Source organism: Electrona antarctica, assembly GCF_951216825.1.
Source record: "Electrona antarctica genome assembly, chromosome: 21".
NCBI lineage: Eukaryota > Metazoa > Chordata > Actinopteri > Myctophiformes > Myctophidae > Electrona > Electrona antarctica.
This window is the reverse complement of record NC_136802.1, coordinates 1792044-1809702: the sequence shown is the minus strand read 5'-3', so window position 1 is coordinate 1809702 and position 17659 is coordinate 1792044. Positions and strand designations below refer to the sequence as shown.

Sequence of the window (17659 nt, the reverse complement as noted above, 5' to 3'; positions counted from 1 at the left end):
GGAAAAACTGGTCTGTTAAAAAACCCTGATATTTACTACCCATAAAAAACAACCCAAACATTACAGGCTACACTGTGATATACAGTATGACCTCTGACCCCCGTCTGGCGTCCATTTAGGATGTGTACGTTTGAAAACACTCGCTCGCCGCAGCGTGGCCCTGGGTTCTGTTTTCACCTCCTCAGCTTTACACCCATCATGAAAACACATTAAAACACCCAGGCCGGCTCGCGCCAAAACAGGAAGTCAGTGGCATGCGTGGAGGAAGTGGAGTCACGTTTAATTGTTTCCTGGCCGGAGCAAATATATATCTACACGTATTACTATAGTTTGACCTCCATGCACTTCAAATAACTTCTAAACCAAATGACCTAAAATAGCCCAGCTTGTAGATTAGGTTACTTTGGCTGAGCAGCATCTATAGGATCCAAATGACTGGAATCAGTCGTAGCGTAGAGACTGACTGACAACTGGAATCTGAAGTAAATCATTTAAAGTATATAGAGACTCCAGCATCGTGTGTGTGTGTGTGTGTGTGTGTGTGTGTGTGTGTGTGTGTGTGTGTGTGTGTGTGTGTGTGTGTGTGTGTGTGTGTGTGTGTGTGTGTGTGTGTGTGTGTGTGTGTGTGTGTGTGTGTGTGTGCGTGCATGCATGTGTGCATGTGTGCATGTGTGCATGTGTGACTGTGGGAGGGGGGCTTAGAGAATCCAGCTGAGGCCGTTGGAATTTCCGGCACATTCCTCCTGGTCCCAAAACGTCAAACACAGAGAAGCTAAAAGCTAAATCAGCTCTACAGCTCTAAATAAGCATATTTTTTCTTTCTTTAGCCACTTAAGCGCTATATGAACTTGTAGATCTGCTATTTTTCAATAGCTAAAAGTATAACATAATGCTTTAAAACACCAAAAGGGGTTCCCGCCCAGAATGAGTTAAGCCTGGTTTATACTTTGTGTTTATACGTTGTGTCTCTGCGTGATGAAAAACACCATATCTGTGAGTTCACAACATGACGCACACTGAGCCTTTATGAATGAATTAAAAATGGGTCTTATGGGTCTGTAACTCTGAGAGTGCACAGGTTCCATTCGTACACTCTCAGAGACAAACTAACATTGATTTTACAATATAAATTGGGGGTCCCAGAGATAAAAATGCCATTAAATGGGGGTCCGTAGACTATAATGCATGTCCAACTGGGGGTCCTTGAAATTAAACGGGTTGAGAATCACTGCTAGAGCCGTGAAAATCTTCTCTCATGGGGGTCCCTGGCTTATCTCTTCAAATGGGGGTCCCTGGCTTATCTCTTCAAATGGGGGTCCCTGGCGTATCTCTTCAAATGGGGGTCCCTGGCGTATCTCTTCAAATGGGGGTCCCTGGCTTATCTCTTCAAATGGGGGTCTGTGGGGCTAATCATTTGGGGCTCCTTGACATGAGAAGGTTTGAGGACCACTGGTTTACGGGGCGTAGATGAGGAACAGTTTACACACTCATCGTGTTGTAACTATTTTTATAAACATTTTGTCTTAAAACCCATTTTGGGCGGGAACCCCTTTTGGTGTTAGCATCATGTTATACTTTAGCTATTGAAAAATAGCAGATGGCGCGCTATGAGCTTGTAGGTCTGCTATTTTTTGAAAAATCGAAGAACGACTGACATAGAAACAAAGCTTTTTCAGAAAACTGTCAGGATGTAGAAGAACATTTTTAGAATCTGATCTCAGGTCAAAATTGGTTAAAAAAAAAGAAAAGAAAAAGGTTCAAACAGAAAATCACACATCATTTCCCTGGTGCAAAAAAACTATTTTTCTCTAATCACTGTTCTCTACACTCACACACACACACGCACGTGCGCGCGCACACTCGCACACGTGCGCACAGTCGCACACGCACACACACAAGTACGTGCAACACTCGTCTGGTCTCTTTACTGGAAACAAAAAAGGGAAAAAAGAAAGTCTCAGTCCAGGACGGTGAGAGTTAGCCAACGGTTTAACCATGATGGAAAAACACACGCGGACGCTGCCCGTAAAGACTGTTATGGCGCTCCGCGGCCTGGATGACAAGGCGCTGACTCACAGCCGGGCCTGTGTGTGTGTGCGTGCGCCGTGCGTGTGCGTGTGTGTGTGTGTCCACATGCATAGAGCAGACATCCATCCACTCCACACGCACATAGAAATACTAACGGCAGATCTGCTGCACAGTCACTGGAAATAGGAGGGAAAAAAACCTACCAGAAGAAGAAAAACAAAGTTGCATGCGTGCATGCAAACACGAGCGCACTGTGTGTGTGTGTGTGTGTGTGTGTGTGTGTGTGTGTGTGTGTGTGTGTGTGTGTGTGTGTGTGTGTGTGTGTGTGTGAGCGTGCACGCTCCGTGCCGAAGCCACTGCCAGTGAGCACAGATGTCGAGGAGAGTGATGTCATGCAGTGTGTATGCAGAGCTGGCTGCGCAGTGTGTGTGTGTGTGTGTGTGTGTGTGTGTGTGTGTGTGTGTGTGTGTGTGTGTGTGTGTGTGTGTCATCTTGGGTACAGAATACAATCCAAGCAGCGCAGCGGCTGCACCACCATGAGAACCATAACCGGGACTATTCGCTCCAAACCACTCCCCTGGCTCCCAGTATTATGAAACATAGCCCCCCCACACATCCGGCGAGCAGCAGTCTCTCAAAGGATGCTTCAAAAGGTCAAAGACTCGCCCCACCTACCAATCCATGCAGACATATTCAACCCACCCACTGCTCCACTCCCGTCAAGACGACCAATTTGGAGGAACCCCCCATCAGCTGACTTCACCATCCAATCAGCTTGGAAAAGGGAATGGGAGTCCAATGAGGTCCCAAACAAACACATGGTGTCAGACCCCAACCAACAGGTCCCTGGCACCACCCTCCCAAGGAGACTGACCCCAACCAACAGGTCCCTGGCACCAACTTCCCAAGGAGACAGACCCCAACCAACAGGTCCCTGGCACCACCCTCCCTCCCCAAGGAGACAGACCCCAACCAACAGGTCCCTGGCACCACCCTCCCTCCCCAAGGAGACAGACCCCAACCAACAGGTCCCTGGCACCACCCTCCCAAGGAGACAGACCCCAACCAACAGGTCCCTGGCACCACCCTCCCTCCCCAAGGAGACAGACCCCAACCAACAGGTCCCTGGCACCAACCTCCCTCCCCAAGGAGACAGACCCCAACCAACAGGTCCCTGGCACCACCCTCCCCAAGGAGACAGACCCCAACCAACAGGTCCCTGGCACCACCCTCCCAAGGAGACAGACCCCAACCAACAGGTCCCTGGCACCACCCTCCCTCCCCAAGGAGACAGACCCCAACCAACAGGTCCCTGGCACCAACCTCCCTCCCCAAGGAGACAGACCCCAACCAACAGGTCCCTGGCACCAACCTCCCCAAGGAGACAGACCCCAACCAACAGGTCCCTGGCACCACCCTCCCTCCCAAGGAGACAGACCCCAACCAACAGGTCCCTGGCACCACCCTCCCAAGGAGACAGACCCCAACCAACAGGTCCCTGGCACCACCCTCCCAAGGAGACAGACCCCAACCAACAGGTCCCTGGCACCACCCTCCCTCCCCAAGGAGACAGACCCCAACCAACAGGTCCCTGGCACCACCCTCCCCAAGGAGACAGACCCCAACCAACAGGTCCCTGGCACCACCCTCCCAAGGAGACAGACCCCAACCAACAGGTCCCTGGCACCACCCTCCCTCCCCAAGGAGACAGACCCCAACCAACAGGTCCCTGGCACCACCCTCCCCAAGGAGACAGACCCCAACCAACAGGTCCCTGGCACCACCCTCCCCAAGGAGACAGACCCCAACCAACAGGTCCCTGGCACCACCCTCCCCAAGGAGACAGACCCCAACCAACAGGTCCCTGGCACCACCCTCCCTCCCCAAGGAGACAGACCCCAACCAACAGGTCCCTGGCACCACCCTCCCTCCCCAAGGAGACAGACCCCAACCAACAGGTCCCTGGCACCACCCTCCCAAGGAGACAGACCCCAACCAACAGGTCCCTGGCACCACCCTCCCTCCCCAAGGAGACAGACCCCAACCAACAGGTCCCTGGCACCACCCTCCCCAAGGAGACAGACCCCAACCAACAGGTCCCTGGCACCACCCTCCCCAAGGAGACAGACCCCAACCAACAGGTCCCTGGCACCACCCTGCCCAAGGAGACAGACCCCAACCAACAGGTCCCTGGCACCACCCTCCCTCCCCAAGGAGACAGACCCCAACCAACAGGTCCCTGGCACCACCCTCCCTCCCAAGGAGACAGAACCCAACCAACAGGTCCCTGGCACCACCCTCCCCAAGGAGACAGACCCCAACCAACAGGTCCCTGGCACCACCCTCCCCAAGGAGACAGACCCCAACCAACAGGTCCCTGGCACCACCCTCCCCAAGGAGACAGACCCCAACCAACAGGTCCCTGGCACCACCCTCCCTCCCCAAGGAGACAGACCCCAACCAACAGGTCCCTGGCACCACCCTCCCCAAGGAGACAGACCCCAACCAACAGGTCCCTGGCACCACCCTCCCCAAGGAGACAGACCCCAACCAACAGGTCCCTGGCACCACCCTCCCCAAGGAGACAGACCCCAACCAACAGGTCCCTGGCACCACCCTCCCTCCCCAAGGAGACAGACCCCAACCAACAGGTCCCTGGCACCACCCTCCCTCCCCAAGGAGACAGACCCCAACCAACAGGTCCCTGGCACCACCCTCCCAAGGAGACAGACCCCAACCAACAGGTCCCTGGCACCACCCTCCCTCCCCAAGGAGACAGACCCCAACCAACAGGTCCCTGGCACCACCCTCCCTCCCAAGGAGACAGACCCCAACCAACAGGTCCCTGGCACCACCCTCCCCAAGGAGACAGACCCCAACCAACAGGTCCCTGGCACCACCCTCCCCAAGGAGACAGACCCCAACCAACAGGTCCCTGGCACCACCCTCCCTCCCAAGGAGACAGACCCCAACCAACAGGTCCCTGGCACCACCCTCCCCAAGGAGACAGACCCCAACCAACAGGTCCCTGGCACCACCCTCCCTCCCCAAGGAGACAGACCCCAACCAACAGGTCCCTGGCACCACCCTCCCTCCCCAAGGAGACAGACCCCAACCAACAGGTCCCTGGCACCACCCTCCCTCCCCAAGGAGACAGACCCCAACCAACAGGTCCCTGGCACCACCCTCCCAAGGAGACAGACCCCAACCAACAGGTCCCTGGCACCACCCTCCCCAAGGAGACAGACCCCAACCAACAGGTCCCTGGCACCACCCTCCCTCCCCAAGGAGACAGACCCCAACCAACAGGTCCCTGGCACCACCCTCCCCAAGGAGACAGACCCCAACCAACAGGTCCCTGGCACCACCCTCCCTCCCCAAGGAGACAGACCCCAACCAACAGGTCCCTGGCACCACCCTCCCCAAGGAGACAGACCCCAACCAACAGGTCCCTGGCACCACCCTCCCTCCCCAAGGAGACAGACCCCAACCAACAGGTCCCTGGCACCACCCTCCCCAAGGAGACAGACCCCAACCAACAGGTCCCTGGCACCACCCTCCCTCCCCAAGGAGACAGACCCCAACCAACAGGTCCCTGGCACCACCCTCCCCAAGGAGACAGACCCCAACCAACAGGTCCCTGGCACCACCCTCCCCAAGGAGACAGTGGTCTACGCCCAATAGGTTCAGGACTGGACATGGCCCCTGCTTGGCCAGCCTTCACAAATGGGGCAGTAGCCCAAGCCCACTGTGTGTGTGGTGGTGAGGAGCAAACCATGGAGCACATCATAGAAGTTTGTCCTCTCCAAAGACTGGAAGGAGGATTAGTCTCCCTCCAAACAGCAGACAACCGCTTGGCTTCAGGACTTTGCATTCGCTAAATAAATAAATATCGGCTGCAGCCAATCAGGTGTTCTGATTGGCTGTGAACTCACAGGTGGAGGCTCAGTGATATGTTGATCACCCTCTCGTCAGTAAAGGCTCAGTGATATGTTGATCACCCTCTCGTCAGTAAAGGCTCAGTGATATGTTGATCACCCTCTGGTCAGTAAAGGCTCAGTGATATGTTGATCACCCTCTCGTCAGTAAAGGCTCAGTGATATGTTGATCACCCTCTCGTCAGTAAAGGCTCAGTGATATGCTGATCACCCTCTCGTCAGTAAAGGCTCAGTGATATGTTGATCACCCTCTCGTCAGTAACACTCTTCAGATGGGGATCGTATTACTACTACTAGTACTAGTACTAGTAGTAGCAGTAGTAGTAGTAGTAGTAGTAGTAGTAGTAGTAGTGGTAGTACTAGTAGTAGTAGTAGTAGTAGTATATCCAGTGTACTCACGGTGCAGGCTCAGTGATATGTTGATCACCCTCTCGTCCGTGAAGCTCTTGAGGTTGGGGATCTTGGCACACTTCAGGTGGGTGTTGGCGGCCGAGTCGCCCACGTGGATCCAGCACACCGTTTCCTGTGCGTACAGGAAGTCCATGGCCGTGCTCTGTTTGGTGCTGGTGGAGGGCAAGCTGTGGACCGTGGCCCCGCTCAGGGACGTGGCCTGGATGTTCTGGGAGTTGGCGATCAGCAGCACCGGGAGACGCTCCACGGGAACTGGAAGGATGACAATAATATTAATAATTATAATAATTAGAGATGTCCCGATACTGTATTGGTATCGGCCCTTATTTGTCATATCAGGTCATATCGGTATCGGCGAATATGCCTGTCTAACCAGCGATCCCACACAGGGGTAAGGGGTCGACACTATGCCAGTCTAACCACCGATCAGACACAGGGGTAAGGGGTCGACACTATGCCAGTCTAACCAGCGATCCCACACAGGGGTAAGGGGTCGACACTATGCCAGTCTAACCAGCGATCCCACACAGGGGTAAGGGGTTGACACTATGCCAGTCTAACCAGCGATCCCACACAGGGGTAAGGGGTTGACACTATGCCAGTCTAACCAGCAATCCCACACAGGGGTAAGGGGTTGACACTATGCCAGTCTAACCACCGATCAGACACAGGGGTAAGGGGTTGACACTATGCCAGTCTAACCAGCGATCCCACACAGGGGTAAGGGGTTGACACTATGCCAGTCTAACCAGCGATCCGACACAGGGGTAAGGGGGTTGACACTATGCCAGTCTAACCAGCGATCCCACACAGGGGTAAGGGGTTGACACTATGCCAGTCTAACCAGCGATCCCACACAGGGGTAAGGGGTTGACACTATGCCAGTCTAACCAGCGATCCGACACAGGGGTAAGGGGTTGACACTATGCCAGTCTAACCAGCGATCCCACACAGGGGTAAGGGGTTGACACTATGGGGGGACATCGGGACATCCCTAATAATAGTAATGATAATGATGATGATAATGATAATTAGACCAGTGGTTTTCAACCCTTATCAAGGACCATTCATTATTTGTCATTTGATCCACGGAACCACCATTTGATGACATTTAGCCTCTCGGACCCGAAACTAAAGAATATTTTGTTATTGTTGTCCACAGTTCCATGCTGTATTGATGTCGGTACCATTAGGAGAGAAAACAGGCAAACGTTGATCAAAATAACAATTCTTCTACATTCTCTAATTGTGTAGACTTCTGGTAAATTAAGTATTGCAGATGTTTAAACAATAATGTAACACTTGAGAGAGTAAAATGAAACCAAAATGGACCCGTACGGGTCCATTTTGGTTTCATTTTACACTCTGGGGACCACACTCTGTACCACCTGGAACCCCCTCAAGGACCACTGGTGGTCCACGGACCACACTCTGTACCACCTGGAACCCCCTCAAGGACCACTGGTGGTCCACGGACCACACTCTGTACCACCTGGAACCCCCTCAAGGACCACTGGTGGTCCACGGACCACACTCTGTACCACCTGGAACCCCCTCAAGGACCACTGGTGGTCCACGGACCACACTCTGTACCACCTGGAACCCCCTCAAGGACCACTGGTGGTCCACGGACCACACTCTGTACCACCTGGAACCCCCTCAAGGACCACTGGTGGTCCACGGACCACACTCTGTACCACCTGGAACCCCCTCAAGGACCACTGGTGGTCCACGGACCACACTCTGTACCACCTGGAACCCCCTCAAGGACCACTGGTGGTCCACGGACCACACTCTGTACCACCTGGAACCCCCTCAAAGGACCACTGGTGGTCCACGGACCACACTCTGTACCACCTGGAACCCCCTCAAGGACCACTGGTGGTCCACGGACCACACTCTGTACCACCTGGAACCCCCTCAAAGGACCACTGGTGGTCCACGGACCACACTCTGTACCACCTGGAACCCCCTCAAGGACCACTGGTGGTCCACGGACCACACTCTGTACCACCTGGAACCCCCTCAAGGACCACTGGTGGTCCACGGACCACACTCTGTACCACCTGGAACCCCCTCAAGGACCACCGGTCTATATACAGTCTACTCTAGTGCTGCCAACGAATATTCCATATTCGAAAGAATATTCAAATGTAAAAAATAAAAGAATAATCAAATGTATTAAATTAAGGTTTGAATTAAAATAAATAACAATAAAAATGCTGTGTGAGTTCTGGCGAGACTGTGCCACGTAAACTAAAACATTATACGAAAATTAGGCTATTAAGATAATTTTTAATCATTCATTTGATCTCGCAAGACTCAAGAGAACGCATTTCTGAGCACCAACCGCAGCCCATACAGGACCGGACCATACAGGACCGGACCATACAGGACCGGCCCATACAGGACCGGACCTACAGGACCGGACCATACAGGACCGGCCCATACAGGACCGGACCATACAGGACCGGACCTACAGGACCGGACCATACAGGACCGGACCTACAGGACCGGACCTACCGGGACCATACAGGACCGGACCTACAGGACCGGACCATACAGGACCGGACCTACAGGACCGGACCTACCGGGACCATACAGGACCGGACCATACAGGACAGGACCTACAGGACCGGACCTACCGGGACCATACAGGACCGGACCTACAGGACCATACAGGACCGGACCATACAGGACAGGACCTACAGGACCGGACCTACAGGACCATACAGGACCGGACCATACAGGACCGGACCTACAGGACCGGACCATACAGGACCGGACCTACAGGACCGGCCCATACAGGACCGGACCATACAGGACCATACAGGACCGGACCATACAGGACCGGACCTACAGGACCGGACCATACAGGACCGGACCTACAGGACCGGCCCATACAGGACCGGACCATACAGGACCGGACCTACAGGACCGGACCATACAGGACCGGACCTACAGGACCGGACCATACAGGACAGGACCTACAGGACCGGACCTACCGGGACCATACAGGACCGGACCTACAGGACCGGACCTACAGGACCGGACCATACAGGACCGGCCCATACAGGACCATACAGGACCGGACCATACAGGACCGGACCATACAGGACCGGACCTACAGGACCGGACCATACAGGACCGGCCCATACAGGACCATACAGGACCATACAGGACCGGCCCATACAGGACCGGCCCATACAGGACCGGACCATACAGGACCGGACCATACAGGACCGGACCTACAGGACCGGACCATACAGGACCGGCCCATACAGGACCGGACCTACAGGACCGGACCATACAGGACCGGCCCATACAGGACCAGACCTACAGGACCGGACCATACAGGACCGGACCTACAGGACCGGACCATACAGGACCGAACCATACAGGACCGAACCATACAGGACCGGTCCTACAGGACCGAACCATACAGGACCGGACCTACAGGACCGAACCATACAGGACCGGACCTACAGGACCGGACCATACAGGACCGGACCTACAGGACCGGACCATACAGGACCGGACCTACAGGACCGGACCTACAGGACCGAACCATACAGGACCGGACCATACAGGACCATACAGGACCGGACCATACAGGACCGGACCATACAGGACCGGACCATACAGGACCGAACCATACAGGACCGGACCTACAGGACCGGACCATACAGGACCGGTCCATACAGGACCGAACCATACAGGACCGGACCTACAGGACCGGACCTACAGGACCGGACCTACAGGACCGGACCATACAGGACCGGACCATACAGGACCGGCCCATACAGGACCGGACCATACAGGACCGGCCCATACAGGACCGGACCTACAGGACCGGACCATACAGGACCGAACCATACAGGACCGGACCATACAGGACCGGTCCATACAGGACCGGACCATACAGGACCGGTCCATACAGGACCGGTCCATACAGGACCGGTCCATACAGGACCGGACCTACAGGACCGAACCATACAGGACCGAACCATACAGGACCGGACCTACAGGACCGGTCCATACAGGACCGGTCCATACAGGACCGGCCCTACAGGACCGGACCTACAGGACCGGACCTACAGGACCGGACCATACAGGACCGGACCTACAGGACCGGACCTACAGGACCGGACCATACAGGACCGGCCCATACAGGACCGGACCATACAGGACCGGACCATACAGGACCGGACCTACAGGACCGGACCATACAGGACCGGTCCATACAGGACCATATAGGACCATACAGGACCGGCTCATACAGGACCGGACCATACAGGACCGGACCATACAGGACCATACAGGACCGGCCCATACAGGACCGGACCATACAGGACCGGACCTACAGGACCGGTCCATACAGGACCGGCCCATACAGGACCGGACCATACAGGACCGGACCATACAGGACCGGCCCTACAGGACCGGCCCTACAGGACCGGACCATACAGGACCGGCCCATACAGGACCGGACCTACAGGACCGGACCATACAGGACCGGCCCATACAGGACCGGACCATACAGGACCGGACCATACAGGACCGGACCATACAGGACCGGCCCTACAGGACCGGACCATACAGGACCGGCCCATACAGGACCGGACCATACAGGACCGGCCCATACAGGACCGGACCTACAGGACCGGACCATACAGGACCCGCCCATACAGGACCGGACCATACAGGACCGGACCATACAGGACCGGCCCTACAGGACCGGACCATACAGGACCGGCCCATACAGGACCGGCCCATACAGGACCGGACCTACAGGACCGGACCATACAGGACCGGCCCATACAGGACCGGACCTACAGGACCGGACCATACAGGACCGGACCATACAGGACCGGACCTACAGGACCGGACCTACAGGACCGGACCTACAGGACCGGACCATACAGGACCGGCCCATACAGGACCGGACCTACAGGACCGGACCATACAGGACCAGACCTACAGGACCGGACCATACAGGACCGGACCATACAGGACCGGACCTACAGGACCGGACCAGACAGGACCGGACCATACAGGACCGGACCTACAGGACCGGACCATACAGGACCGGACCTACAGGACCGGACCTACAGGACCGGCCCATACAGGACCGGACCATACAGGACCGGACCATACAGGACCGGACCTACAGGACCGGACCTACAGGACCGGACCTACAGGACCGGACCATACAGGACCGGACCTACAGGACCGGACCTACAGGACCGGACCATACAGGACCGGACCATACAGGACCGGACCATACAGGACCGGACCTACAGGACCGGACCATACAGGACCGGACCTACAGGACCGGACCTACAGGACCGGCCCATACAGGACCGGACCATACAGGACCGGACCATACAGGACCGGACTATACAGGACCGGACCTACAGGACCGGACCTACAGGACCGGACCATACAGGACCGGACCTACAGGACCGGACCTACAGGACCGGACCATACAGGACCGGACCTACAGGACCGGACCATACAGGACCGGACCTACAGGACCGGACCTACAGGACCGGCCCATACAGGACCGGACCATACAGGACCGGACCATACAGGACCGGACTATACAGGACCGGACCTACAGGACCGGACCTACAGGACCGGACCATACAGGACCGGACCTACAGGACCGGACCTACAGGACCGGACCATACAGGACCGGACTATACAGGACCGGACCATACAGGACCGGACCTACAGGACCGGACCATACAGGACCGGACCTACAGGACCGGACCATACAGGACCGGACCTACAGGACCGGACCATACAGGACCAGACCATACAGGACCGGACCATACAGGACCGGACCTACAGGACCGGACCATACAGGACCGGCCCATACAGGACCGGACCTACAGGACCGGACCATACAGGACCGGCCCATACAGGACCGGCCCATACAGGACCGGCCCATACAGGACCGGACCATACAGGACCGGACCTACAGGACCGGCCCATACAGGAACGGACCATACAGGACCGGACCATACAGGACCGGACCATACAGGACCATACAGGACCATACAGGACCGGCCCATACAGGACCGGACCATACAGGACCGGTCCATACAGGGACCGGACCATACAGGACCGGACCTACAGGACCGGACCATACAGGACCGGACCATACAGGACCGGCCCATACAGGACCGGCCCATACAGGACCGGCCCATACAGATAAAGAAAGAGAACGTTTTACAGCATATTAGGCTGCAATATTCATATTAAAATCATATACATTCGACATTTTAATCATTCTAAATTCGTTCGAACCCATGTGGTGTTTTAAAAGGAATATTCGAATGTCATTTTTGGCCAATTCTGGCAGCACTATAGTCTACTCTGAGTTCTCACCGTTCTTGGCCTTGCAGGATCGGTTGTCGGGCTGCGGCAGGTATCCCTCCACACAGGAGCACATGTAGGATCCCTCCGTGTTGGTGCAGGACTGGCTGCAGGTCCCGTACACGCCACACTCGTCAAAATCTGGCACAGGGTCAGAGGGAAGGGGGGGGGGGGGGGGGGGGGGGGGGGAGGGGGGGGGGGACATTTTCAGATGCAACAAGTGTCTTCGTGATGATGATAATAAGGGCCTCTCTCGGCCCCTCCTCTCTCCCATTGTTTATATTGTTTATATTAGTTTCCAAGATGGCCGCGGCACCAGGAGGGCGTGACCTTACTGGGTGGCGTTCATACATTCAAGACACCTAAACACAATTAAACACAGACACAAGACAAACGCAAGACGCGTTTGTCTTGGGTCTGTGTTTAATTGGCGCTCCAATGCATTTCCAATGGAAGCCCATATGGTTTGACCAAACATTTTGTTTGATGGGGGGAGGGGGGGGGGGCAGAACACATCCATCAAAGCTGTGTTCAGACACAAGTCAGGTGTCAGACACAAGGCAAGTGTCTTGATATGTCGGCCCCGCCCGCTCACCTCCGCCCCACCCCCTCCTGGTGCTGCGGCCATCTTGGATCCTAAACACATGTGAGAGGGGCGGGGCCTAGAAAGGCCCCTATCAGGAGCAGGTGGGGGAACAGTCATGAGCTATTATGGGAATCATCAACGCTGTCTCACTCCCACAAGACATGTTTTGAACTTTTTTTTCCTGTGTGGATGAATGGGCTGTCAAGGCCAGAAAGTAGTTTTTTGCCACTCAGTGGGAGTTCCCGCATAACTTCCAGGTACGATGATGTCACGCGTGATGTATCTGGAAATCACAATTCACATTAATAGAACCATGTTTTAAACTAAAGTGTAAACCTGGATCTTTGTCTCTCATTGAGAGAGTGACATGACGTGTTTAGACAGGATGTATGGGCAGCTGCAGGAGGGACCCTAAAGATCTGGCTTGCTGATAGTAAACGGCCAGGCCTGCAGGGCACCTACTGTTCTGTGCTTGCTTCCTGGTGACCAACACCTTATTTAGACATGTTTGACCATTTGGTAAAGGGGGGTTGGGATCACCTTTGCATTCTTCCCTTTGTTGTCTCTGTGTTTGAGTTGTATAAGGTCTACTGAAAATGTTTAACAGTTAGTTCAGTGGCTCACACGCCGTGAGGCGGGTGGGCCAGGCCCATGGCTGGGAATGATGTCTTGTACTCTCTGCAAATAAAATGGAACTCCGGAACCTTCATCTGCCTGTCTCTGCTGTTGACTTCATGCTCCGTATTTTTGCCTGAGTATTTTCTAGTCTAAGTATTTAACGTCTGTATATGCTCTATGGGGAGAGGGAAAGCACTCTCTCCTTTGTAGAACAGATTCTTCAAAGTGGTGCCGAGCTCGGTCGTGTTGATGCATTTTTGCGTCAGGCGAGAGGACCAGTGGACAATTGTCAATTCAGTCTAATAGTTATTTCGGTCGGCAATTTTTTGAACGGAGGAGAACGACGACGGCGCTGCAGTCGAACCGACGGGGTTCAACACGGCGATCACCGCCGCAACAGGGATGGCCTGCACTGAGGGGCGACGTTGCACAGCTGCGGTTCCTGCCCGGCGATGGACGGAGGGCGGAGGGACTACAGTCGGCGTCTCCAGCGTCACCTCTGACTACGGTCGGCGTCGAGCGGCGATCGAAGGGAGGCGGCCTACAGTCTACTCTACACGGCGGCCTGCACCGAGGAGCGGCGATGGGCAACGGCGTGGTGCTTTCGGCGATCGTGACCAGAGGCGATGGACGGCGGGGAGGGTGCCCCGGCCCGTGTGCGTTCGTCGGCGGTCCAAGGGAGGCGATCGCCGCGATGGCCACTTCATTGACTCTTCACGGCGCGTCTCGACTCGACAGGCGCCGGCGGCGAGGCGTCGTGGCTTCGTTCCATTCAGCGGCTCGACGGAGCTGATCTACAAGCTCGCAACGCGGCGAATCACAAGTTTCTGCCTCGCAGAGGCCTACGGGCTCCTGTGATGACGCTGATTCACTTTCTCGTTTTTTTTAGTCATGTTGTATTATCATGACTGAAAGGGAGGAGGTGATAAAGTGAATTCAGAATTCAGAATGAAAGTTTTCGGACAAAGGGCAACTCTCGACAACAGAGCGGCCTACGCCATGCGGTGCATAAGTGTACTGCATCACAAACCTCGTTTGGCCCGTGTGCGCTGACTGATGGACACTGACGAAGGTGAGACAAAAGGAGAAGAAACGTTACAGAAGATTCTATTATATCAGATGGATATCGTTCCATTTGATTCCAAATGTATGTTTACGTTTGTCTAGTTCAACATAGTAATGGGCATGTATGTTGATTTTATGTGTCAGTATTTAATTAGAGAAGTTGGCTTAACGGGGATGGATATGCCTAAGGGAGATTTGGAGCTGAATAGAAATATTGACCGGAGTAAAATTAGTTAGATGTCTCTTTGTCAGGCGAAAGACAGTGCTCCTGTCGTACGCATAAGTGTTAATCATCCTAATTGTGCATAACGTCCTTATTTTTGTTCGAATAAATTTGTGAATGGGAAAAGTCAACGAAAGTATTTCTGCTATGACATGTGGGGAAAACTCTAAAGTTATATAAATTACTCTAGGATTTTAACGTAAGTGAATAATAGTAGCATGCACGGGATCTGGAAAAACTTAGTTAGGGTTTATGGTCGCCGGTGGTAACAGTGCTGTTATTTGTACGAGCCTTGGGGAATCTAGAGTGTTGAAATAATTATAGATGATTTCTGCATGTCCTAAAAAGATGAGTTAACTAAACAAAAATGAATCATTTTATGAATGACTATGGTAAAATTTATCCTTAACATTAACTGATGCTAAGAGCATCAGATGTAAAGTTTGAAGAACTGTAACACACTTTGTATTCAATAATTGGGTGCTTTGGAGTGAAGCAAAAGGGGTTGGGTGCAGCGACGGTGTATTGTGTTTAAATGTCAGATAAATGTTTACGGGTTATCATTTATGTCAATGATCATGTTCTGAGTTATGTAAAGGTTAAAAGTGTTGATTACAGTACAGAGAAGTTGTTAGTGTGTAAGAGAGATTCTTACTGTGGTTTTCGGGCTGGAATGTATTTTTTACTATTTACTTACTTACTTATTTTTATTCATTGTATTTCCTATGTAATGTTTTAGCCTGAATTAAATTGAACACAGAAGGGAGTTCTATAAGCACACCGATGATAATACTGTAATGGAATGAGAACACTGGTAACGAGTTATGTGATTTGAATGCCTAGAAGTCTGCAAACCATTTTTGAATTCTACTGTAATTGTTGATTTCTTTGTGTCATATTTTTAATGTTCCAGTCAGTGCCAAAGGGAGGACGAGGGTCAATAATTGTGTTTCCATATTCGTTTTTATGAGGCATGGTTGCCTCAAAGGGAGGTCTGATGTATCTGGAAATCACAATTCACATTAATAGAACCATGTTTTAAACTAAAGTGTAAACCTGGATCTTTGTCTCTCATTGAGAGAGTGACATGACGTGTTTAGACAGGATGTATGGGCAGCTGCAGGAGGGACCCTAAAGATCTGGCTTGCTGATAGTAAACGGCCAGGCCTGCAGGGCACCTACTGTTCTGTGCTTGCTTCCTGGTGACCAACACCTTATTTAGACATGTTTGACCATTTGGTAAAGGGGGGTTGGGATCACCTTTGCATTCTTCCCTTTGTTGTCTCTGTGTTTGAGTTGTATAAGGTCTACTGAAAATGTTTAACAGTTAGTTCAGTGGCTCACACGCCGTGAGGCGGGTGGGCCAGGCCCATGGCTGGGAATGATGTCTTGTACTCTCTGCAAATAAAATGGAACTCCGGAACCTTCATCTGCCTGTCTCTGCTGTTGACTTCATGCTCCGTATTTTTGCCTGAGTATTTTCTAGTCTAAGTATTTAACGTCTGTTTATGCTCTATGGGGAGAGGGAAAGCACTCTCTCCTTTGTAGAACAGATTCTTCACGCGCATACCCTCTATAGGCACGTTAGCAATGTTAAGTCCCTCCCCCAACCCGTCCTTGTCCAATAGGCACGTTAGCTAAGAGAGAAGACAGGGCAAGCTGTCCTTCTCCCCCATAGAGATGCATGTTAAATGACGGGATTTCTCCATATAATAAATAAATCTAGTCTACCAGGCCTGCAGTAGGCTATGCACTGGACACATGTCTTCTAAATCTAGACAACAAGACGTTAAGCTGTGTGTGTGTGTGTGTTCAACAAAACAGCCATGACGTTAAGCTGTGTGTTCAACAACACAGCCATGACGTTAAGCTGTGTATGTGTTCAACAACACAGCCATGACGTTAAGCTGTGTGTGTGTTCAACAACACAGCCATGACGTTAAGCTGTGTGTGTGTTCAACAACACAGCCATGACGTTAAGCTGTGTGTGTGTTCAACAACACAGCAATGACGTTAAGCTGTGTGTGTGTGTTCAACAACACAGCCATGACGTTAAGCTGTGTGTGTGTTCAACAACACAGCCATGACGTTAAGCTGTGTGTGTGTTCAACAACACAGCAATGACGTTAAGCTGTGTGTGTGTTCAACAACACAGCCATGACGTTAAGCTGTGTGTGTTCAACAACACAGCCATGACGTTAAGCTGTGTGTGTTCAACAACACAGCCATGACGTTAAGCTGTGTGTGTGTGTTCAACAACACAGCCATGACGTTAAGCTGTGTGTGTGTGTTCAACAACACAGCCATGACGTTAAGCTGTGTGTGTGTGTGTTCAACAACACAGCCATGACGTTAAGCTGTGTGTGTGTTCAACAACACAGCCATGACGTTAAGCTGTGTGTGTGT

General features: G+C 53.2%; 1 protein-coding gene across 1 annotated transcript in view; it reads right to left on the bottom strand.

The window, feature by feature from the left end:
• LOC306913789 (low-density lipoprotein receptor-related protein 1-like) overlaps positions 1–17659 on the bottom strand; it is a gene marked incomplete at its 3' end in the record, with an annotated part of 277756 nt that overhangs the window by 181429 nt on the left and 78668 nt on the right. The window contains exons 5-6 of the mRNA XM_079490601.1: positions 12774–12902; positions 6366–6629 (exon numbers count right to left, since the gene is read on the bottom strand). Of these exons, the coding sequence (XP_079346727.1) occupies positions 6366–6629; positions 12774–12902 (393 nt within the window). The remainder of the gene's footprint in view (positions 1–6365; positions 6630–12773; positions 12903–17659) is intronic.